This window comes from Dromiciops gliroides, chromosome X, assembly GCF_019393635.1.
Source record: "Dromiciops gliroides isolate mDroGli1 chromosome X, mDroGli1.pri, whole genome shotgun sequence".
Taxonomy (NCBI): domain Eukaryota; kingdom Metazoa; phylum Chordata; class Mammalia; order Microbiotheria; family Microbiotheriidae; genus Dromiciops; species Dromiciops gliroides.
In genome coordinates this window covers 17,544,078-17,570,536 of record NC_057867.1, presented here as the reverse complement: position 1 = coordinate 17,570,536, position 26,459 = coordinate 17,544,078, and the positions used below count along the sequence as shown (strand labels likewise).

Sequence of the window (26,459 nt, the reverse complement as noted above, 5' to 3'; positions counted from 1 at the left end):
TTTTTTTTTTTTCTATTTTGAGGTTTTCCATCATTGCTCTGATTTTTTTCTCTTATAACATGACTAATGCAGAAATAGGATTAATGTATGTGTGTGTGTGTGTGTGTGTGTGTGTGTGTGTGTGTGTGTGTATATATATATAAAACCTATATCAGATTACCTGCTGTCTAGGGGAGGGGGGAGAGAGGGGAGGGAGGGAGAAAAATCTGAAATTGTAAAGCTTGTATAAAAAAAGGTTGAGAACTATCTTTACATGTAACGGAAAAAAAATAAAATATTTTATTAATTTTAAAAAAAATATCACAAGACCAAGGCAACCTGGTCTATGTTTCTTTTACCACAATCTCACCATCCAACCACTGTTAAAATTGTGTATCTATTAATTAGGAAGTTTCAGATATTCAATTAAATTGGAAGGATTCATAAATGATGAGGAGGGAGGGAAGGCAGGAAGAAGTGATGAAATCTGTCATAAATTTTTACCTTCTTGTTGAAGCATTTATTCACTTTAGGCACATCACTAAGCCTAGGACCAAAAAACAAAATTAAGAGGGAAGAAATGATTACACTTGGCAATTCAGGCTGTAAGTATGTGGGAAACTATACCCTAACTAAATGGTTGGGAAAATAATACTTCATGCTTTATTATTTAATAAACTTAAAAAGAGAAATGCACTATTGGAGCTTACAGTTTAAAAGACTTTATAAAACAACAAATTTTTGTTACTGTTCCTTATCTCTCAATTTCCTTAAAACAAGAAATGCTTTAAGATATTTACAAATAAAATATAAGAGGATTCCCCATAAATCATTGAGCTTAAACTACTACAAAAAACTAGGATATAATTAAATTTATTTTAGGCCAACTGTCTTCTCTTTCAGGTCTCTCCCAATTAATTTTCAAGTCTGGATACATGACTCTTTGCATTGCTAGGTAATGTATGATAGATCATGTGTCATAGGATCATAAATCTAGAACTAGAAGGGACCTCAGAGACTATTTGGTCTAATCCCTTAAGTTTATAAATAAAAAACTCATGCCCAAGGTGATTAAGTGCCTTGCCCAAAGTCACATTGGTGGTAACAGTAATGTGGGAATTGAATTTAGGTCTTCCTGAATTCAGAGGAAATTTTTACCATACTATCATCATAAGATAAACTAATATGTTTTAGAACTATAAAGATCTCAGATCATATAATTCAAACCCTTCATTTTATAGATTCAGAAACGGAAGCCCAGCAAAATGTATGACCTCCTCAAGATCACACAAGAAGGAATTGAGGGGCAGCTAGGTGGTGCAGTGGATAGAGCACCGGCCCTGGAGTCAGGAGTACCTGGGTTCAAATCCGGCCCCAGACACTTAACACTTACTAGCTGTGTGACCCTGGGCAAGTCACTTGACCCCAATTGCCTCACTAAAAAAAAAAAAAAGAAGGAATTGAACCAGTACCCAAATCCAGTTACTATTTTTCAAATCTAGCAATATTTTCAATATACCACACTCCATATTACTATTATAACATTAGCTACTAATATGTCACATTTTTAATATAAAGCAGGCCTAATTTATAAAGCGGTTAATAGAGTAAAAATACCTTGTCTAAGGCATATGGATATACATATATGGACATATTTATATACACATACATCAAATGACATCCTACATAAATTGATTTTAAAATGTCATTAGCTATACATATTAGACATACATTTTAAAGGTTAGTCCAATTTTCAAAAGTTCCCCCCATTTTATTAAAGTAAATAATCTTTATTAACACCAGTTTTAAAAATCTGCTTCCTAGAAAAAGACATTTCCTGATGCAATTCTCTCCAAATTTCTGCATGAAGCTCAATATACTTACTTTGAGTTTTCATATAACAATGCCAGAGGCTTTGTTAAAGTAGCAAAGATTGTTTGTATTACTGAAGGCAAAGACACATGGCCAAGAATATTAGAAATAATGCGGATAATTGAACTACCAACAGAGAGGAGTGTTTCTGAATGAAGTTCCTTGAAGCTGACATTATGGAAAGCATCCATCATCTTCAGGATAACTTTAAATAAAGAAGTCAATTTCCCTAAAGGTTCTTTTTTTTTCTTGGACCAATCTGTAGGTATCTGTGGTACTGAAAATAAAAAGTTTGGTTAAATACAGAAGTCTTTTCAAGATTCATTCTTTCACAGAATATTTAGTGTCTTGGCTCCAAGATAAACAATAGTTTACAAGTTTAGGCATGTCATGCTTGTCTATAATTCCCTATATTCTACAAGTTAACATACATAGACAAAGAACGTTAATTTGTAACTTAAGGTACATAATGAATATGAAATAAGTATAACCATTTCCCACTTTTAAAAAGCTTTTATTGTTAAAAAGATAATTGTCTTCTTTGATCTTCAAAACAATCTGGGAAATAGGACAAGTGGAATTTTTCAAAAGAGGAAGGTCCATGGCATGAAATTACTCTTTGCACTATATTATGTTGTAGCCTACACTCATTAAGAACAAAATAATTAAGAAATATGTACTGTCTGTAAAAAGGAACAGCAAAATATAGGCAAATAGGCATAAGACATGGCTCCTGCCCTTGCTGAATTTAATATGCAGTTATGGGAATTTAGTGATAAATGCCACAAGGCATAAATGAAGTGGTAAATGAAATGGTGAGACTAATACTTGCTGCAGAATAATACTACTCGGTGACAAGCACCATCACCCTTTTATACAATTTTGAACCATGGATTTTGCTGGCACAAAAAAGTGATATATGCCAAAGTTATAAAATATTCAAAATTTTAATTATAGGTTAAGAAGCAGAGCTCTTTTTCATTTATGTTTTTAAAAAATTAAAAAATTCTGGTTTGGTTTCGTTTTTGTGGGGCAATGAGGGTTAAGTGACTTGCTCAGGGTTACACAGCTAGTAAGTGTCAAGTGTCTGAGGCCAGATTTGAACTCAGGTACTCCTGAATCCAGGGCCGGTGCTTTATCCACTGTGCCACCTAGCTGCCCCCTCAGAGCTCTTTTTAAATGAATCCTGGAGCTGTCTCTAATCCTTGAGTATAATATCTAATGTAATGGTTCAGTGAATATGCTGAATAGACCTTGGGCTATGAAATGAAGATTTAAATTATCTAGTTTAATCCCCCATTTTTGATATTTGTAAACTGAAGCCAACAGATTACCATACAACATTTTTCATGTTCATGAAAAAATTAATTCATGGACAATTATGAAGACAAAAAAACCTAAAATATGCTAGTATCCAATTAAGAATATAAAAGAGAATAAATGTATCAATACTCACATTTCACTTGGAGTTGATGTTTAGTACTGTATGGTGAAAAATTGATGCATTCAACCATTACTACAGCAACACGGGCAATCCTATCCAAAAAGGACAAGTTCTACAGAAAAAAAATTAACATTGGGAACATCCAATCATTAATCAGCACAGAATTTTAAGCTAAATGAAAAGCAGATGCAGTTGTCAAAGATGATTATCATCTTTCATCTGTCTCATGTGTCTCATCTGTATCAATTAGGCTATGAAGGTACAACAGTAAATCATTGGGGAACAAAGGCAAAGGCAGACACATGATTTACTGTTTTACCTTCATAGCTTAATTGAAGTCTCCCATCCAAAAAGTAACTGACCTATCTCTAGGTCATCCAATCTGTTCTTCAACTTGATTCCAGGGTAAAATATATCCTTGTCTGGCTCCCTATGCCCAAGGAAGGCAAGTCCTAAGTATTCTGCGCTGTATTCACATACCTTTAAAGCTCTGGATACCTACCTCCTCCTTTCCTTAATGCTGGGTAAATCTTCCCAATTAGAGTCTCCCCTTTTAACTAATTCCCAATCAATTTCCATTTATGGCTGGCTGTTCTGTAACTGTTTGACTTAATTCACATTCAATTTCCAACCAATCTTCTACTTATAAGACATTCTGAAATTTACCTAATCTGTTTTCTTTAAAACCAATTAATATTAGTCTGGGTATAAACCTTTAAAAGAGTAATTAAAAACTTACTGCAGAAGGATTATACACAGAGGGTATAAATATAAACTGTCTTTGATGAGATGATATAAAGAAAATTAAGGGGTTAAAAACGGAGTTTATGGGGAGAAGAGGAAAGGGGAGGTGCAATGGGGTGAATTACATAATATGAAAAGGTGAAAAACACCTATTACAATAGAGGGAAAGAAGGAAGGGGTGAACATTGTTTCAACTCTACTCTCATTAGATTTGATTCAAAGAGGGAATAACACATATGTTCATTTGGATAAAGAAACTTAGCTTATTCTTTAGGGAAGTAAAAGAGTAAGGGGAAAGTGGGAGTACTGATAGAAGGCAGGGCAAAAGCAAGGGAGAAAAGGGTAAAGAAAAGGGAAGGGGGTGATAAAAAGAGAGGGAAGATTGGGGGAGGTAGGGGTAAGAAGCAAAACATTGGTGAGGAGGAATAGGGTGAAAGAAGCGGGAAATAGAATGGAGGGGAATAGGCAGTTAGTAATAATAACTGTGAATGTAAATGGGATGAACTCTGCCATAAAACGAAAGCAAAGTGAAGAGTGGATTAAAAACCAGAATCCTACAATATGCCATTTACAAGAAACACATTTGAAGAAGAGATACACACAGAGTAAAGGTAAAAGGCTGGAACAGAATATATTATGCTTCAACTAAAGTCAAAAAAGCAGGAGTAGCAATCCTTATCTCAGACAGAGCAAAGGCAAAAATAGATCTAATTAAAATAGATGGGGAGGGAGAGATAAGGGGGCAGCTAGGTGGTACAGTGGATAGAGCACCGGCCCTGGATTCAGAAGGACCTGAGTTCAAATCCGGCTTCAGACACTTGACACTTACTAGCTGTGTGACCCTGGGCAAGTCACCTGACCCCAACTGCCTCACCAAGAAAAAAAAACAGAAAAGAGATAAGGAAGGAAAATACATCTTGCTAAAAGGTACTATAGATAATGAAGTAATATAAATATTAAACATGTATGCGCCAAGTGGTATAGCATCCAAATTCTTAGAGAAGTTAAATGAGTAACAAGAGAGTAATACTATACTAGTGGGGGATCTGAATCTTCCCCTCTCAGAATTAGATAATTCTAGCCGAAAAATAAATAAGAAAGAAGTGAAAGAGGTGAATAGAATACTAGAAAAGTTAGACATGATAGATGTCTGGAGAAAACTGAATGGGGATAGAAAGGAATATACCTCTTTCTCAGCAATACATGGCATTTTCAAAACCTGACCATGTATTGGCACAAAAACATCATAGTCAAATGTAGAAAGGCAGAAATACTAAATGCATCCTTCTCAGATCATGATGCAATAAAAATTACATGTAAGAAAGAGCCATGGAAAGGTAGACTGAAAGTCAATTGGAAACTAAATAATTTCATTCTAAAGAATGACTGGGTCAAACAACACATCAATAACTTTATCCAAGAGAATGACAATAATGAGACAACATACCCAAATCTATGCAGCCAAAGCAGTGCTTATGGGAAATTTTATAGCTCTAACTGCTTACATGAATAAAAAAGAGAAAGAGGAGATCAATGAATTGGGCATGTAGCTTAAAAAGCTAGAAAAAGAACAACTGCAAAATCCCCAATAAAATATTAAATTAGAAACCCTGAAAATTAAAGGAGAAATTAATAAAATTGAAAGCAAGAAAACTATAGAATTAATCAATAAAACTAAGAGCTGGTTTTATGGAAAATAAACAATAAAATAGACAAACCATTGGTTAATTTGATTAAAAAAAGAAGAAAACCAAATTACCAGTATCAAAAATGAAAGGGGTGATTTTACTACCAATGAAGTGGAAATTAAAGCAATAATTAGGAACTATTTTGCCCAAATGTATGCTAATAAATTCGATGATCTAAATGAAATGGATGAATATTTACAAAAATACAAACTGCCCAGGTTAACTGAAGAAGAAATAAAATCCTTAAATAAACCCCTATTAGAAAAAGAAATCGAACAAGCCATTAATGAACTCCCTAAGAAAAAATCCCCAGGGCCAGATGGGTTTACTGGTGAATTTTACCAAACATTTACAGAACAGTTAATTCCAATATTATACAAATTATTTGGAAAAATAGGTGAAGAAGGAGTTCTACCAAACTCGTTTTATGGCACAAATATGGTGGTGATACCAAAACCAGGCAAAGCAAAAACAGAGAAAGAAAATTATAGACCAATTTCCCTAATGAATATTGATGCTAAAATCTTAAATAAGATATTAGCAAGGAGGTTACAGCAAGTGATCACCAGGATAATACACTATGACCAGGTGGGATTTATACCAGGAATGCAGGGCTGGTTCAACATTAGGAAAACTATGAACATAATCAACCACATCAATAAGAAAACCAACCCAAATCATATGATTATCTCAATAGATGCAGAGAAAGCTTTTGACAAAATACAGCACCCATTCCTAATAAAAACACTAGAGAGTTTAGGAATAGGGGGAGCTTTCCTTAGAATAATAAACAGTATCTACCTAAAGCCATCAGCAAGTATTATATGCAATGGAGATAAATTAGAGGGCTTCCCAATAAGATCAGGGGTGAAACAGGGATGTCCATTATCACCCCTATTATTTAATATTGTTCTAGAAATGTTAGCGTTAGCAATCAGAGAAGAGAAAGGAATTAAAGGAATTAGAATAGGCAAGGAGGAAACAAAACTATCACTCTTTGCAGATGATATGATGGTATACTTAAGGAATCCTCGAGAATCAAGTCAAAAATTACTTGAAACAATTAACAACTTTAGCAAAGTAGCAGGATATGAAATAAATCCACATAAATCATCAGCATTTCTATACATGACCAACAAAGTCCAGCAGCAAGAGATAGAAAGAGAAATTCCATTTAATGTACAGGTAGATAATATAAAATACTTGGGAGTCTACTTGCCAAGACAAACCCAGGAACTCTATGAACACAACTACCAAACACTCTTCACACAAATCAAATCAGATCTAAATAATTGGAAAGATATCAATTGCTCATGGATAGGCAGAGCTAATATAGTAAAAATGACAATACTGCCTAAATTAATTTACTTATTCAGTGCCATACCAATCAGAGTACCTAAAAATTATTTTATACAGCTAGAAAAAATAATAACAAAATTCATCTGGAAAAACAAAAAATCAAGAATATCCAGGGAAATAATGAAAAAAAAATTCACAGGAAGGTGGGTTAGCGGTACCAAACCTGGAACTTTACTATAAAGCGGCAGTCATCAAAACTATCTGGTACTGGCTAAAAAATAGAGTGGTAGATCAATGGAATAGGCTAGGCTCAGGAAATGCAGTAGTAAATGACACTAGTAATGTAGTGTTTGATAAACCCAAAGACTCCAGCTTCTGGGATAGGAACTCAGTATTTGACAAAAACTGCTGGGAAAACTGGAAGATAGTATGGCAGAAATTAGGCATAGACCAACATCTTACACCTTATACTAAAATAAGGTCAAAATGGATACATGATTTAGACATAAGAGGTGATACCATAGGTAAATTAGGAGAGAAAGGAATAGTGTACCTATCAGATCTTTGGAAAGGAAAACAGTTTATGACCAAACAAGAGATAGAGTATATTATAAAATGCAAAATGGATGATTTTTATTATATTAAATTAAAAAATTTTTGTACAAACAGAAGCAATGCATCCAAAATTAGAAGGGAGGCAGAAAACTGGGAAACAATTTTTGAGGCCAGTGCTTCTGATAAAGGCCTCATCTCTAAAATATATAGGGAATTAAATCAAATTTATAAGAATCCAAGTCATTCCCCAATTGAGAAATGGTCAAAGGATATGAACAGGCAGTTTTCTGATGAAGGAATCAAAGCTATGCATTGCCATATGAAAAAATGCTCTAAATCTCTAATGATTAGAGAGATGCAAATTAAAACAACTCTGAGGTACCACCTGACACCTATCAGATTGGCTAAAATGACAAAAAAGGAAGATAATAAATGTTGGAGAGGCTGTGGGAAAATTGGAACACTAATGCATTGTTGGTGGAGCTGTGAACTGATCCAACCATTCTGGAGAGCAATTTGGAATTATGCCCAAAGGGCGATAAAAGCTGTGCATACCCTTTGACCCAGCAATTCCACTTTTAGGTCTTTTTCCCAAAGAAATCATGGAAAGGGGAAAGGGGAAAGGGGAAAGGGACCCACATGTACAAAAATATTTATAGCTGCTCTTTACGTGGTAGCAAGGAATTGGAAGTTGAGGGGGTGCCCATCAATTGGGGAATGGCTGGACAAGCTGTGGTATATGAGTACAATGGAATACTATTGTGCTGTAAGAAATGATGAGCAGGAGGAGTTCAGAGAAACCTAGAGGGTCTTATGTGGAGTTGATGATGAGTGAGATGAGCAGAACCAGAAGAACATTGTACACAGTATCATCAACATTGAGTGTTGACCTACTGTGATGGACTATATTCTTCTCACCAATGCAATGGTACAGAAGAGTTCCAGGGAACTCATGATAGAAGAGGATCTCCAAATCCAAGAAAAAAAAAAGAACTGTGGATTATAGATGCTGATTGAACCATACTATTTCTTTTGTTTTGGGTGCTGTTGTTTTTTTTTTTTTCTATTTTGAGGTTTTGCATCACTGCTCTGATTTTTTCTCTTGTAACAGGATTAATGCAGAAATTGGATTAATGTTATTATGTGTATATATATGTGTGTGTATATATATATATATCTATATGTATATGTATAGAGATATATAGACATAACCTATATCAGATTACCTGCTGTCTAGGGGAGGGGGGAGGGAGGGGAGGGAGGGAGAAAAATCTGAAATTGTAAAGCTTGTATAAACAAAAGTTGAGAACTATCTTTACATGTAACGGAAAAATAAAATACCTTATACATAAAAAAAAAGAAGGAGTTCTACCAAATTCGTTTTATGACACAAATATGGTGGTGAGACCAAAACCAGGCAAAGCAAAAACAGAGAAAGAAAATTACAGACCAATTTCCCTAATGAATACTGATGCAAAAATCTTAAATAAGATATTAGCAAGGAGATTATACCAAGTGATCACCAGGATAATACACTATGACCAGGTGGGATTTATACCAGGAATGCAGGGCTGGTTCAACATTAGGAAAACTATGAACATAATCAACCACATCAATAAGAAAACTAACCAAAATCATATGATTATCTCAATAGATGCAAAGAAAGCTTTTGACAAAACACAGCACCCATTCCTAATAAAAACACTAGAGAAGGGACAGCTAGATGGCGCAGTGGATAAAGCACTGGCCCTGGATTCAGGAGTACCTGACTTCAAATCCGACCTCAGACACTTAACACTCACTAGCTGTGTGATCCTGGGCAAGTCACTTAACCCCAATTGCCTCACTGAAATAAAACAAAAACAAAAAACCACTAGCGAGTTTAGGAATAGGTGGTGCTTTCCTTAAAATAATAAGCAGTATCTACCTAAAACCATCAGCAAGCATTATATATAATGGAGATTATTTAGAGGCCGTCCCAATAATATCACGGTGAAACAGGGATGTCCATTATGACCTCTATTATTTAATATTGTACTAGAAATGTTAGCTTTAGCAATCAGAGAAGAAAAAGGAATTAAACGAAATAGAATAGGCAAGGAGGAAACAAAACTATCACTCTTTGCAGATGATATGATGGTATACTTAAAGAATCCTAGAGAATCAACTCAAAAATTACTTGGAACAACTAACAACTTTAGCAAAGTAGCAGGATATAAAATAAATCCACATAAATCATTTCTATACATGACCAACAAAGTCCAGCAGCAAGAGATAGAAAGAGAAATTCCATTTAAAGTAAAGGTAGAAAATACTTGGGAGTCTACTTGCCAAGATAAACCCAGGAACTCTATGAACACAATTACAAAACACTTTTCACACAAATCAAATCAGATCAGATCTAAATAATTGGAAAGATATCAATTTCTCACAGATAGGCCAAGCTAATATAATAAAAATGACAATGACAATTCTACACAAATTAATGTACTTATTCAGTGCCATACCAATCTGACTACCTAAAAATTATTTTATAGAGCTAGAAAAAATAATAACAAAATTCATCTGGAAAAACAAAAAGTCAAGAATATCTAGGGAAATAATGAAAAAAAGTGCACAGGAAGGTGAGTTAGCTGTACCAAATCTGAAGTTCTACTATAAAGCAGCATTTATCAAAACTATCTGGTACTGCCTAAGAAATAGAGTGGTAGATCAATGGAATAGGCTGGCACAGGAGACACAGTAGTAAATGACATTAGTAATGTTCTGTTTGATAAACCCAAAGACTCCAGCTTCTGGGATAGGAATTCAGTATTTGACAAAAACTGCTGGGAAAACTGGAAGATAGTATGGCAGAAATTAGGCACAGACCAACATCTTACACCTTATACTAAAATAAGGTCAAAATTGGTACATTTTTTTTTTGCAGGACAATGAGGATTAAGTGACTTGCCCAGGGGCAAGTGAGTATCTGTCAAGTGTCTGAGGCTGGATTTGAACTCAGGTCCTCCTGAATCCAAGGCCAGTGCTTTATCCACTGCCCCACGTACATGATTTAGACATAAGAGGTGATAGGTGATACCATAGGTAAATTAGGAGAGGAAGGAATAGTCTACCTTTCAGATCTTTGGAAAGGAGAACAGTTTATGACCAAACAAGAGATGGAGAATATTATGACATGCAAAATGGATGATTTTGATTACATTAAATTAAAAGGTTTTTATACAAACAGAAGCAATGCATCCAAAATTAGAAGGGAGGCAGAAAGCTGGGAAACAATTTTTATATCCAGTACTTCTGATAAAGGCCTCATTTCTAAAATATATAGGGAACTAAATCAAATTTATAAGAATCCAAGTCATTCCCCAATTGAGAAATGGTCAAAGGAAATGAACAGGCAGTTTTCTGATGAAGAAATCAAAGCTATCTATTGTTATATGAAAAAATGCTCTAAATCACTATTGATTAGACAGATGCAAATTAAAACAACTCTGAGGTACCACCTGACACCTATCAGATTGGCTAGTATGACAAAAAAGGAAAATAATAAACGTTGGAGAAGCTGTGGGAAAATTGGAACACTAATGCATAGTTGGTGGAGCTGTGAACTGATCCAACCATTCTGGAGAGCAATTTGGAATTATGCCCAAAGGGCTATAAAGCTGTGCCTACCCTTTGACCCAGCAATACCACCTTTGGGTCTTTTTCCCAAAGAGATCATAAAAAAGGGAAAAGGACCTACATGTACAAAAATATTTATAGCTGCTCTTTTTGTTGTGTCAAGGAATTGGAAATTGAGGGGTTGCCCATCAGTTGCGGAATGGCTGAACAAGTTGCGGTATATGAATGTAATGGAATTCTATTGTGTTGTAAGAAACGATGAGCAGGAGGAGTTCAGAGAAACCTGGAAGGACTTACATGAACTGATGATGAGTGAGATGAGCAGAACCAGAAGAACATTATACACAGTATCATCAACATTATGTGTTGATCAACTGTGATAGATTAGATTCTTCTCACCAATACAATGGTACAAGAAAGTTCCAAAGGACTCATGATGGAAAAGGCTCTCCAAATCCAGAAAAAAACAAAAAAGAACTGTGGAATATGGATGATGATTGAACCATACAATTTCTTCTGTTTTTGGTGCTATTGTTTTTCTTTTTTGAGGTTTTTCCTTTTTTGCTGTGATTCTTCTCTTATAACATTACTAATGCAGAAATATGTTTAATGTTATCATATATATATATAACCTATATCAGATTACCCGCTGTCTAGGGGAGGGTTGGGAGGGAGGGAGAAAATTTTGAAATTGGAAATCTTATATGAACAAATATTGAAAACTATCTCTACATTTAACTGGAAAATAATAAAATACTTTTGTCAGGAAAAAAAAACCTTACTGCAAAGGTGTTGTCATTTAAGCCAGACATCATCTTGAGACAAAGTTCATCACAGCATAAATTTTCTTCAGCAGTTGCTACCAAAGAGGCACAACGGGCAAATGTTCGATATAATTCTGACCAAGTTCGAAGTAATGACTTCATAATAGGCTAAAAAAAAAAGTAGAAAAACAGAATGGAAAACTAAGTTATTGCCAATTCCATTTAACTGTATAAATTCAACCATCTCTGCTACCTCAAGAGCTATGCTAATAGTATCCTAAAAAAAAAAATTAGGTGCAAACCTTAGCTTTAGCAACTCCTTATATGACACAAATAAGTGTAATATATGAAAAAAGGAAGTAGATATCAGGAATAAAGGGAAGATACATAGATATCTTACAGTGACAAATCAAACTTACAGCCTATAACTTTCCTAGAAAATCTGTTGTTCTCCATTCCCCCCCGAAACCCAAACTATAATCCATAAACTTACCAATGGAAACTCTTGCACTGGAAAAATATGGATTATTGGTAGCATCAATGCATGATAGACAGCACTGAAATTGTGCTCCAATGCATCCCCCTGATTGACTTCGTTGGTCTGAATAAAATACAAGAAGAAAATAGTATTCAAGCTGCCAAGATAAACAGCCATTTGGTCATTATTATAAGCAACGGAAAAGTTTAAAATGAAAGAAATTCTAACAGCGAAGTTTGTTTTGTTTTCTTAAAAAAAAAAGTAAATGAGCAAAATACCCTGTACATAATGGCTTTCTTGTGGAAAGCAATGTTTTTCAATACAAAATGACTTCTGATATCATGGTACATGTACAATGTACATTTTCTGTGGCATAAAGCTATTCCAAGAATTCATATACTAAGTGAAATACATCTTTAGATCAAATCTTGCCTAATACTCTAATCCTTACCTTCAATGGTCTGAATAAAATACCAGAGAAAAATGCTATTCAAATAAAAGCAACATGCAAATTTGCTAGTGATTTTTTTAAAAGAAAATCTGGGAGATATAAGAAGACACTTTCCCCTGCTGTTTCTTTATAGATATGAGAGACTATGGGTTTGGAGTAAAGACTTCATATAACAGACCTTTTCAACATGTTAGTTTGAAGGGAGGACTCTTTGGAGGGCAGGGTGGAAGATTGGGGGAAAAAGACAGAGTAGGAAATGCCGGTTGACAATTTAGACAATCTTGTTTTCCAACATCACAAGCAAACTAGTTTTTGGAACTCCTGATTCCAAACCTGTAACACTTAAAAATAAAAATCAACATAGCCTTTGAGATATAACCAGACCATATACCAGAGGGCAAAATCCTGATTTCTCTTAGTGGAAACACAAGTATTTATGAACTTTGGAATGTGTTCACCACTTAGAATGTAAGCTTATTGGAGTGGAGACTTGTATTATTGGAGTGCTTGAAACATTCATAAGCAATTCATGCTTGATTGACACATCTTTCAAAGACATTAGAACTCTTACCAGTGCAATGACTAAACTACTCTGGGATACCAATGATGAAACACCTGGGAGAAAAAAGACCACTGGATGCTTTCTATTGTCCATCAAATCCTGTCATTCAAACCTACTAGTTGGTGGCTATCTTTTATCACTTTTCTTCACATACTTTCTGCTCTAGCCAAATTGTACCACTCTCCATACCATGAACACCCCTAGACTTTACTGGCTTCCATTCATTTACTGATACCCTCTGTATGCAATGTTTCCCTGTCCCAGTATTACCAGATGAATTCTACCCTTTAAAGCCCAGGAAGTTAAGTCCCTCTCCCACTGTCAAGCATACGCTGATCACACATACCAAATAAAATTTCTTCCCCATGGCTCTCATTTAGAATGTTTTTACACTGTCTCTCTATTATCACTCATCAACTGACAAGTCTTATAGATTCTACTTCGATAATATCTTTCACTTCCCATCTCCTCTCTAGTCAGCTGACCACCTCCCCAACCTCATCACCTCTTACCTACACTATTTTAATAAGCCTTATAACCGCATTCCCTGCCTTAAGTCTCTCCACTCTTCAAACCATCTTCCACACAGCTGCAAAAATGAAATTCATAAAACAGAGGTCTGACCATGTCTCTCCCCTACCCAGCAAACTCCCAGGGCTCCTATTGCCTCTAGCATCCATTACATAATCTTCATGCATTAGCTTGGTAATCTAATTCCAGTTTTATTATACATCATGCTCTTGGAAGTCCTGACAAACTCACCTTCTTACAGTCTCTCCTCTCTCCCCCCCACTCCCCCACCGCACTCCCATGTCACCTCTTGAAATCCCAGGTTTCCTTCAAAGTTCAACTCAAAGGCCACCAAAGAGGCCTTTCCTTATCTCCCTAATGGCTGGTATTCTTCCCCCATCCTAAATTACTTTGTATTTATTTTGTACACATGAGTGTTTATATGTGCATGTGCTTTAAAAAAACTTTAGTAGAAAAAAAAACTTTAGTAGAAGAAATATGAGAGTATACCTGGTTAATCAGTTCGGTTAATGGGTTGACTAGAATAATCCACATTCGCCACACATGCTCCTTGTTATTGAGGTGCTTTGCATTTTGATTAATAACATTTAAAATAGAATCACTGAAAGCTAATGAAGAAGTTGGGCCAGTAAGAACACAACCTACAAGTAGTTCCAGGTTTTGAAAGAATCTAAAAAGGAAAAACAAAACAACATAATATTGGACCAACTTTCATTAATATTTTATACAAATTTTAATTGCCAGCACATTCTAAACGAAGAACAAAGGAGGGCAAGAAATTTGTTCTTAACCTTTGTTGTCCTGCCCACCCTAATGTTTTTGATTTTACAAGTCCCTATTGAGAAACATGGTCCCAATTTCCTAACATCTTTTCAATTATAATTTAAACAAATTGTCCTTCCTAGATATTTAGCAAAGGCCACAATCTTTGTTGAATTATGACTGGGAAAGCTCACCTTTCATAGGCCACACCACATTTCAAGAGGTTATTACTAAAAATTAACTGAATTAGGAACAAAGCTGGAGATCCCTGTATAGAAAAGGAGAAATAATCAATTTTGAATTATAAAAATTCTAAGTATTTTTATGTCAAGTTATTAAGTATATAAATATGTATGTAGCTATTTATATGAACATATAAGAGAGTAGCCTGCCTTACTAATACCATACCATCTGAAATTTAAGTGGATCACACTTCCAGATAAAGGTTGGAAAAGGCCAATCTTAAGTATGATATAAATAAATTTAAATGGTGTCTCTTACAAAGCCACAAATCAAAATAACACCTCATATGTGACAAATGAAAGAATACTTAAAAAAAAAAACAACCACCATCCCATGTTCTGAGGTTGCAAAATCTGCTTCTTCATTTACCTACGTCACTTTTTCACTTTCCAAATTATTAAAGCTGGACTTGCTATAACCTAGTAGTTTTTCTTAATTATTAAAAATTAAATGTTATGGAATTATGGCAATTTAATGACAATGTTATATAAACATTTCATTTTTAGATTTTCTATCCAGAACTATGTATAACAATTTTTAAAGTTTCATTATAAGCTACAATATAAAGATTGTTATACAGAATCAAGCAAAAGGCTTTTTTCTCTTCCATAACGACTTCCCCCACACACAAGTGAATTAATTTTAGAAATCAAGAAGCATGACAATTCCTGGACAGCTCTGTGGCAAATGTCATGGAGATACTAAGAAGCAGAAACCATTGTTCCTCTTTCACCCTTCCCTTCTCCCCTGCCTCCTTTATGGAAATCACCTTGAAGACATTTTTTAGTGACAGATCGGGTTTCTCTGTTTCTCTCACTGATGTGGTCACACAAACATACACCATTCCCCTTTACCCCCCACCCCACACTACATTTAAGATACTTGCATTAAGAAGATCCATGTTAGCAACTTGATATGCTGGAGAAACTAATACTTTCTGAGGTAATCCGTTAATTGTAATTTCTGTGAGGACCTAATTTTTTAAAAATGGAACAAAAATTATTCCAAAAGAATACCCCAACTTGGCAAAAGTTCTACAAGGTTCTACAAAGACATCTGATTACAAATGTTACAAGTCTGACCAAAAAAATAACTAATGAGTTACTTTTCATATTAGACATATGTCCATATAGACAGATTTAATAATTTACAAAGTCATTATATTTTCACAGTAACTGGAGAAAGGTATACTAAAAGCTAAAAGCAGATATTACTCATTTTTATGAATGAAGAAATTACAGAGGGCAAGTGATTTTCTCCCCCTCATCCCCCCCCCCCCCCGGGGTGGCAATGAGACTTAAGTGACTTGTCCAGGGTCACACAACTAATAAGTAGGCCAGTGCTTTATCCACTGCACCACCTAGCTGCCCTGAGCAAGTGATTTTTCTAAAGGGAGAGCTGGAGCTTAACTTTCCTGACGTATAGTCCGATACTCTTTATACATTATAGTATACTGGTATTCCAAAACAATAAATAGAGCAGCAATTTCAGAATGAGTTCTAGATGAAAACATATGATGACACATAAGTTATGGAAGGTACTACAACAATTCATTGTTTCCAGCACTTTTCCCTGTGATTTTGAAGAAAGAATTCACTTGAAATTTAACTTTTGAATACCGTTCTTTTGTCTGGCAGGTTGACTTATTTAAAATCTAATCCACTGACAACAAATCTCTTAATTTTTTCCATGTAACCCTTACTATTATATTAAAAAAACATTCCCTAAGCACCTCTGTGAAGTACAAAGGGCTAAGGATACAGATCTGAAAAATACAACAGTTCAGAAAATTTACACTCTAGTTGAGAAAGATGACATGGATAAAACAGCTAGCCTTAATAATTATAAATCTGTAGGTGTATATGAAAAGCCAAAAGGACATTAGATATTAAAAAGGGATCATTTCTAAATCCTAGGTGGGTGGTTAGGAAAGGTCAAAAGAGCAAAGATCATCAAGGCTACAAGTTCCTGGGTGATATGAAGGTAGATAACCAGAACACAGGTAGAAAAGTTTGCCTTTGCAAAGAAAGGACAAACTACATCATTCTCTGAGACTAAAGGATGAGCAGATAGGTGAGAATGGAAAATAAAAGGGATGTACAAAGGGAAATGAAATAAGGTTTTGGATGGCCCTGTTCTTGTCACTAAAGTAGAGAAGTTACCTGATAATAGATAGGGTGGTATGGAGTGGAAGATTTCTATTATAACTGCAAACTAGTTACAGTGGCAAGTTTATAATAGCAAGGTTGGGTTTTTTGCAAATATATAATAGTATTTCCCCAGGAATTATTTTCCAACAAATGATTGATCCATTTGTTCAATTATATGATAAGAAATTTCTATAAAACCTATGAGACAAGTCTTGTGACAAAAATGCTAATTTTTTTTGCTTTTTTAAAAAATATTTTGGGGTCAGCTAGATGCAGTGGATAAAGCACTGGCCTTGGACTCAGGAATACCCGAGTTCAAATCCAGCCTCAGACACTTGACACTTAACTAGCTGTGTGACCCTGGGCAAGTCACTTAACCCTCATTGCCCTGCAAAAATTAAAAAAACAAAAACAAAAAAATTATTTTAATTTTAATTTAATTATTCATTTAATTGTTCATTTAAAAATTTTTTTAATATTTTAAAAAATATAATAACAAAACACTTACCAATGCTTTTGATACAGGAAATGCATCAGCTTTAACTATGCTCTTCAAAGACTGTAGCAAAAGGGTCAATACTTCTGATCCCTGTCTTTCTTTTTTGTTACCTAATAGTTCAGAAATCACAAGCAGGTTGAAAATTCATTAAGAACAAGTAACAATTTTCAGGTAGGTACTCAGAACTTACAAAAAACTCTTCACTGTATGAGTTTATTAAAAAGATTATTTCAACATTAAAGATAAAGGGAATATGTTAAAAGAGACACATTTAAAAGATGAGCTTTAAGGTTGTGATTTTTCATTGCAAGTTGAAGGTAAGTGATAAAAAATTTCAGGTTAGCCATGCTTGTTAGCTTTATAATTACATTACCTGATTCAATAACTGACTTCACAAAGCAAATGATACCTTTCCATATGGCATATATCATAGCATCTACAAAACAAAAATAATTTCTTGTTAAAAAAAGGGGGGGGAGTGAGGGGGAAATCATCCTGAATACAACACAGAACTTTCTCAAGTCCCCAAATACCATTTTTTTTAACTCTTAATGACAAACTAGAATTTCTAATTAAATGCTTACCTGAAGCATCTTTTCCAATAACAATGAAGCTGTCTTGAACTGCAGTTATGAGTATATTTGCGTGTTTGCAAAAGAACGAAGGGCTACCGATTAAAGGATGCTGAAGAGGCTCTAAAAAGGGGGGAAAGATAATTTTAAAATCAAAGTGGAATTTTTCTGTAATATTTTTCAGTAACAAATAAAAAGCAAAACTTTACCATTAATCCATGTTTTGTGACTACATTAATTTTGCATGTTTGGTAATATGTAAAAAGTTAAATTTTAAGTATTGAAAAGTACACTATAAGATTTGTATAAATCCCAAAAATATTTTAAGGAAAAAAAATACCTAAACTCAGCACAAGTTTGTTTTGCTTGGCAAATTCCAAAACATCTGGACCCAGCAAAAAGTGAAGTAACATTTCAATTCCCAGAAGCTGAATGGATGGGAAGGCTGCCATTCCACTGGTATTAAGAGACAAGTGCACTCTGGGTGTAACAGGAGCTCCCAAAGATCCTTAAGACAAAAATCAGAAAATTCATGTAAGTAGTTTACATTTAAAAAAGAAAAAACAGCCCAAAGTATAAAACTGTTCTTCTGGTTCTGTTCACTTCAAGCTTTCACAAGGCCTTTCGGGAACTTTATGTCATTTCTTAGTGGCACAATGATATTCCATTTCATTCTGTGGAAATTTATTTTGATTTGGGGACCCTACCTTTAGGCTGAGATTAGAAAGCCTTAGGCCCTCAGGGTCTCTCCCCCTTCTCCTTAGCTTCAGCTGAGCCAGAAAGCCCCGTGGGTTGTATAAAACGCCAGGTCAGACAGCTGGGGGAAAAAAGCCCTCAGCTCCCTCCTACCTGATCCGTATCAGAGAGATGCTGGGCTCTGGCATAGCCTGAGGCATGTGAGGCTCTCGAGGCTCACAGGCACCCCACCCCCCCCCCCAGCCGCTAGCGGATTAGCTTGGTGTGTGGGCGCAGGAAGCCCTGAGATTTGAGTGGAGAGAAGAAAAGGTGTATATATACACCTGGGAGTTAGACAGCAGAGGAGTTCGGTTCGGAAAAGGAGAGACAAGGCTGAGAAGGAACGGGAGCTACTGACGGAGGGCGCAGAAGAGGTCAAGAGGCGGCTGGCGAGATTAGAAAGGTTGTAGTGCGGCAGACTAGAGATGGGGCTACAGGGACGCAGGAGAAGATGAGAAGGCCTGGGAGCAGGGAAAAGAGAGGTCGAAGGGCAGACTGGCGGAGCAGACAGACAGAAGGTCCGTGAGAGAGAAACACAGGGGTTCAGCAGTGGCAGTAAGGAGGAGAGAAAAGTTAGAAGCAGGGGGATTTACAAAGTGAAAGGGGCTTGGAGTTAGAATAAAGGACCTGAGTGCCCTGAGGCGGGGTGCGGCTAAGGTCCTTATTGTATTAAAAAGGTTACAGGCCTTATTACAAACCAGGGAAAGAGTAATGTGCCCTGAGGCCGGAGGCAGCTAAGGCCCATATTGTATTCAAGAAGTTCCAAGCGCAGCAGGTGGGAAAGAGACTGTGGAAAGAGACATTTTTTCCCCCTGTATTCTTAATTTTCAATAGTATCTCATAAATAAACTCTGCTTTGATTATTTAGTTAAGAGGCTTCTTAATCCTGTGCTTATCAATTTGGGAGTGGAGCAGTGTGGTGGAACTTTATAAACGGCCCATATTAAATTAAACACAGTCAGATAGCTAACAGTCAAAAGTCCCCAGATTAGGCCTCCACTCAGCTTTAGCCCCCCAAATTAGGCTAGTCAATTTAAAATATTTCCACATTTGAATGGTGACCACAAAGGGACTTACGGCCCAATTATAATTTTCCTAAACCTATAATTTTTCATAAATCCAATTATATATAATTTTTCAGATTAGATATAGTTGCTAATAATAATTTTTTTTACAATTCATATAACCCAATTTGTTCAGCCATTCTAATTGATAGTCACACCTTCATTTTCCAATTCTTTGTTATTTTATTTTAAAAGAACTGCTACGAATATTAATCTCTTTGGGGTACATGTTCCAAACAAATAATGAAGCAAGCTCTTTATGTTAGGGGAGAGAAGTGATGTACTGAGAACATAGAATGAGATAGCTTTTCAGACAATTTGTTTTGCTTGATTATGCATGCTAGGAGGCCTTTTAAAAAATCCAGTGGGTGGAGGAGAAAACAAATAAAGTAGTCAAAAAAGAAAAGAATGTAGGTCACTGAGACATCCTTTTATAAATTGATGAGAAAGTAAAGCTCCCTTCTCCGACCATTCCCCCAGAAAAGCAGAACAGCTTCGAAAGTTACAGGTTGAATTTATTTCATGATTAAAAAATACAAAAGATGCTGGAAATTTTATGTATGACCACTTTTTTCTGTTCTACTATTTATGGAAATGTCAATTTTATTTAGTGTTTAAGTTACATTTTGTTTAAAAATCCAAATTAATTTTACAGTAAACTGAAGACTGATGGGGGGGGGGAGAGGAAAGATCTTTAATAATGCTCTCAACTGTCATAAGTGTTCTTGACTAATGCAAGGGTTCTTAATGTGGAATCTGTAAAACTGGGTTTTGTTTTTTAATATTTTTATAACTATTTCAATGTAATTAATTTCCTTTGTAATTGTATATGTTAGGTATTTAAAAACCTTAATTTAAGGGGTCCATGACACAAAAAGGTTAAGAACCCCTGGTCTGGTGGAAAGAATCCGGGCTTCTGGATTTGGAATCAGAAAACCTAACTGGTTCCAGGATATATTAGGTGCATCTGTGAACAAGTTTTTCTGATCTTCATTTGTGATATCTGATCATACAAGTTATTGGAAGGACCAATGAAAAAATAACTTGGTCTTTCAACATAAATGTTTATATCTGTCCTGCTATGTGAATAAAAGTCAGCATTACTATTTATAAGAACATGCTGTCCTTTATCCTTTATAGAAGCTTCAGACACTTGAAAGCAAAATCATTTTGCTATACTAGGTTGTTCCTTATAGTAGATTTTAACTGCTCTAACATGCTTTTTGAGAAACTTTTTAGGACTGAAGTAACATATTCTATGACTATTAAAAAGAGGAGAACGGGGCAGCTAGGTGGCATAGTGGATAAGGCCTTGGATTCAGGAGGACCCAAGTTCAAATCCGACCTCAAACACTTGACACTTACTAGCTGTGTGACCCTGGTCAAGTCACTTAACCTTCATTGCCCCACAAAAAAAAGGGAAACTAACTAGTATATAAACAAACAATCCCAACAAAGACCAACACTAGTCTAACCCAAAGAGTTAATATTAATACAGAAACTTCTTAACTGTTCCAATTACCAATGTATCTCTCCTCAAAACCTCATGTTCAGATAAAATACACTGCTTTTTTTCTCATGCATGTACATTTCAGGCACATTTATTTTTCACTTACTGTTAAAAAACAAAACCAAAGAACAGGTGGCATGGCACAGCTAAGAGTACTAAATGAAGAACCTTAAGACCTAGGTTTAAGAGACCTTAAGACCTCCATCACTTGTTAGTTGTGACTTAAAGTAACTTAATTTGTTTCCATCTGTAAAGATAGCCTTATATGTGAGTTATTATAGAACGGGGACTAGTTACAGTCAAATGAACTCCCCACTCAGTTCCACAAACAAAAAATTGTCCCCACACTGTCATCCCCTGCTCCACTCAAAAAGTATAATGTGCCTCTCCAACTTTCACCAAAGTTCATCTATTTACATCAGCTCCCACTGAATAAAACTCTTTATTTTCCTGTAGATGAACCTGGAAACATAATAAGGAAAGAAATAGGGAAGTTGGGAAAATGGGACATATTTGAAAGAAGGCTGATGAGTTCACTTTTGAACATAATGAATTTACAATGCTGGCAGAACATAAGTCTCAGACAATTAATGATATGAAAGAGATTATAGATTTCTACATTAAGGAATCTTTCCTCTAGATTTGTAGCTGAATACATGGAAGAGATAAGCTCCAAAAAGAAGATATAGAGGACTGAGCTTTGGAATACACCTACACTTAAGGTTAAAGAATTATAAACCACTGAAAGATACTGAGGAGTGGTCAGACATGTTGAATTAGAAGTATAGATACTTCTAATATATACTGCGAGCAATTGAGTGTCAAATGCTTAAGGAAAGGTTAAAGAGGATGTTCTGCCAGCAGTGTAAATTCATTATGTTCAAAAGTGAACTCATCAGCCTTCTTTCAAATATGTCCCATTTTCCCAACTTCCCTATTTCTTTCCTTATTATGTTTCCAGTTACTCAGGTTCATCTAATTCTTCTCTTTGCCTCATTTCCCACATTTCACAACTACCAGCTACCTCCACAACACCTCTTACGTTGATTCCTTCCAATTCAGGACTACTATAATTATCTGTCCTTGATGGCTCCCAATGTCATTCACACAGTTCTAATCATCTTCCTAATGTACTCTCTGATTAAAAACCTTTAAGTAGAGCAACCACGAACATTTATTTATGTATACTTTATGTGTATGTATTTTGTTGGTAAGAATTCATACTCTCCCAGACTCCATTACAAAAACCCATATTGACAAACCAGGTCTTCTTAATGAAAACAAGAAGTGTTTCTGAAAGATGAAACAGAAGTAGTTTCTTCTACCAGTATCAAATAGGACACATTAAGACAGTGGATAGACCATTTAAAGTAAATAAAACCCAGTTCTAATTCCTACAACTTGAAAGACCTAGTTTGAAGAGTGCAGGAAAAATAAAATTATATATTAAAATTTGTAAAAAGTAAACCTTTCAAAGAGTAAATGATTTCCTCTCCAATTACTAGGACAATTACTAATCTTGTAAATATGCAAGTTTAAATTTTTTAACTCCATAGCAACAAAAATTTCATGACCAGAATCTTGTAATCTTAGGTAGTTATTTGCTTTGGTATTGAGTCTGTTTAGCACTTGTTAACTTGTAAAAGAAGAATACTAGAAATGTTTGTTTCTAATTGTTAAGTTAAAAATACTATTTTACTGTATAATGCATAATATAGCATGATTTTTAACACTGAAAGCTAATGCTGAACCTAATCTTCAAGACGATGAAAAAATGCAGCTCCCTTTCTTTGCTGGAGACTTGGAGGCCTACAGGTGTGCAAAACTGTACATACTTTCATATTCAAATGATGTGGTATTCAGCAACTATTTCCTTTTTTCCCCCTTCTCTTTCTTATTACTATTCTATCCAAGGAATGGCTCACTGCATATAGAGAGGGGAGATGTTCAGAAATGAAGGAAGTGTAAAAACAAAAAACATCAATAACGATCAAACGTTTAATAAAAGATATTTATAAATGAAAATGGCATTTCACTAAGTATAATAAAATGATAGGGGGCAGCTAGGTGGCACTGCAGTGGATAGAGCACCAGACCTGGATTCAGGAGTACCCGAGTTCAAATCCGACCTAAGACACTTGACACTCACTAGCTGTGTGACCCTGGGCAAGTCACTTAACTCCAATTGCCTCACCAAAAAAAAAAAAGATAGCTGAAAAGGGGTTACTACTGCATCCTGTTTTTCAAACCAGCAGAAGAGAATAGTAGGAAGGCCAGGAAGAGGCAAAGAGAAACAGGATCGCTTTGAAGGATAAAGATTGAACAATTCTCTTCTCTTTTTTGGTTCTATTGTATATAGTAATGTCCATTTTAACTGCTTTCATTCATATATTCCTTTATGCTTAAAGGTAACTGCTGTAAAAAAACAATTACAGGAACAAGTTTCTACTGCATTAATAACTGCTGACAGTGAACTATTTATAATGAGTCTGTTCCTAAGATATTCCTGTGTTAACTTTTCTAGGATTCTATATAAGCTGTTCATCCCAAATATCAAATATGTATTATTAAAATAAATCTACATGTACATCATTATGTAACCCAGCATAACAGTACTTTAAGTTCCAACTAATCAAGAACATAAGCAGAATTTTTCAAACAGCAGGATTTACAATTAGAAAGAAGCTTATTAATAATAAACCCAACCAAGCTGAACAGATGCTGGTTTTTGAAGTAATGGATTTAAATGGACAATTTCAAGTCTATCCTGTACCTGATTTCTGGTTGGGAATAACAGGGCTTAAGCCTGTATTAGCTGCTCCATGGGATGGAGTTCCTTGGGATGCAGTATGGCAGTCTATGCTTATTATGTTTTGAATCAAGGGTACACAAACCTATGGAGAGTAAAAAAGGAAATAATGCATTTAACTGTTCAACGATGCAATTCTATTCAATCTCAGATGTTCCAATCTCACTCTCCCAAACCACAGAAATATATACCACTAATTGGCTTGGTCTTATTAATATTAAGTTCTGTCAGCCAAACATTAAAAATAGGGAAGTAAAGCAAAGAAAGGACAAAATATAAAGACACATTCAATTTGGGAAGAGACTACTCTCCAAGAATCCACAAACAGGTATCTTTGAGTGGTCTACAATAAAACTTCTCAAATTAAACATGAAAACTCAATTGTCACTGATTTCATTCATAGCAAAAGGCATGAAACTTAGAATTCGATAATATCTGCGTTAATTTAAAAGGTCACAATTCTAGGTTTCGTTCATTGTTTGTCCAAGGCATTTTGTTGTAAAGAACACAATTTTCTCTAGCTGGCACAGCATTATCTCATAATTCCTAACTGTTAAGAAGTGAGGTACTTTTATACAGTAGAAAATGCAACATAACTTATTTAAAAACCTTTGTTGACAAGAACGCACACAGCAGTCAAAATACAACAGTCCATATTCCATGTTTCGTTACCTGTTCAAAATTTGTAGGAAGATGAGGCCCAAGCCTCATTAGTAGATACCACCAGACTTCCAGTTTTGTCAGTGCTAGAGCTTCTGTTCTCACATGGATATAGCTCAAAGGCTTCATTAGCAACTTGAGTCGCTTTGTGCTGCACAATATATCTTTTGATTTTTAAGAATAGATTAAGAATATATAGTCAAATTTGAGATAAAGAATTACTCATTAATTTCTGTTTAAAGTAGCATTTTTAGTAAATTTAAGTTAAAATAAAGGTATACATCTATTTAATAATTATCCGTAAGAGATTTACCTATAAAAGAAAAAACTCCTTAAAATCATTCAATTCAATTATTCAGAGGATGAATTTTCAGATGGATTACTATAGCCATGTCTCAAGACTAGCTTTGACTAACTATTCTTGATACTTCCACTCAGTGTTTGACAGGTTAACCTGTATGTGTTTGCAATAAAAAGTCTTTAATGGCAAGGGTGTTGCAGCACTGCTTCATTGATCCCTTTCTTTAAACTCCTATTATGTTAAATAAGTTGCAAAGCATTTTAATGACACCAACGTGAGCCATCCAAAGTAACATGTTATACCACTAAAATGAAGCTTAAGTATAAGTTCAGCTCTTATTACATTTGCAAAGAGTACTTTAACATACTAATTTGAGCTTTATAATTCTCTATTAAATAGGTACCACAGGTATTATCTCCATTTTACAGATCAGGAAATTCAGAGGATAAGTGATTTGACCATAATGACAGAACTAGCATCAGAACAGAACCTTGGTCTGCCTGATTTTCCATCCAGCAATCCCTCTCCTGTCTGCTACTACTGATTATGGGCCACAACCAAGTTTTATACAAGGATTTAAGGAAAAATATTCTGAACTATATCTAATCCACTGTAACAGACACAGCAACATTTAAAAACCCTAAATTAAAAAGAATTAAGACTAGAAGAGATAACTTAATTTCTTCTTTAGTTGGCAGTAAATAATAAAAAAATTTCAAATGTTTAAAACTATTTAGCTTACCTGGATTTAATGCAAAATTATCTATCAAACTTTTCCAAGCAATAAAGGCAATTTTCTTTGTCACAGGTACTCCACTACGAAATCCAAGTTCTTCTAGCTGCAACAATGAATTGATAAAACTCCCACTTCGATGAAGAGTCTAAAGGTAACAAAATACCAAAAGCAAAATTTTTAAAGTACTTGCATTTATTTGAAAAGAGCACAGGAAGAGTGTCTATAGCAATATGCAAAGACTTTAAATGTGCAAAAATCAATGATTGTACAGCAAGACACACCCCAAGGAAGTAATTGATAAGAAAGTCCCCCCATACACCAAAATCTTTAAGTAGCACTTTTTGTAGTTGCAAAGAATTGGAAACCAAGTTGGCGTCCACTGATTGGGAAGTGTCACAATAAACTATATTATGTTAATACAACATAGTAT

The 26,459-nt window shown here is 35.0% G+C and overlaps 1 protein-coding gene across 1 annotated transcript in view; it reads right to left on the bottom strand.

Annotated features, from left to right (window-relative positions):
* Window positions 1–26,459, bottom strand: part of LOC122734197 (telomere-associated protein RIF1-like) — a 147,161-nt gene that overhangs the window by 23,800 nt on the left and 96,902 nt on the right. Inside the window, exons 10-24 of the mRNA XM_043974940.1 lie at window positions 26,036–26,174; window positions 25,005–25,156; window positions 24,297–24,417; window positions 18,555–18,722; window positions 18,227–18,337; window positions 18,016–18,078; window positions 17,652–17,752; window positions 15,880–15,966; window positions 14,945–15,018; window positions 14,478–14,658; window positions 12,460–12,567; window positions 11,985–12,134; window positions 3,308–3,407; window positions 1,864–2,128; window positions 484–526 (exon numbers count right to left, since the gene is read on the bottom strand). Coding sequence (XP_043830875.1) covers window positions 484–526; window positions 1,864–2,128; window positions 3,308–3,407; window positions 11,985–12,134; window positions 12,460–12,567; window positions 14,478–14,658; window positions 14,945–15,018; window positions 15,880–15,966; window positions 17,652–17,752; window positions 18,016–18,078; window positions 18,227–18,337; window positions 18,555–18,722; window positions 24,297–24,417; window positions 25,005–25,156; window positions 26,036–26,174 — 1,863 coding nt within the window. The remainder of the gene's footprint in view (window positions 1–483; window positions 527–1,863; window positions 2,129–3,307; window positions 3,408–11,984; window positions 12,135–12,459; window positions 12,568–14,477; window positions 14,659–14,944; window positions 15,019–15,879; window positions 15,967–17,651; window positions 17,753–18,015; window positions 18,079–18,226; window positions 18,338–18,554; window positions 18,723–24,296; window positions 24,418–25,004; window positions 25,157–26,035; window positions 26,175–26,459) is intronic.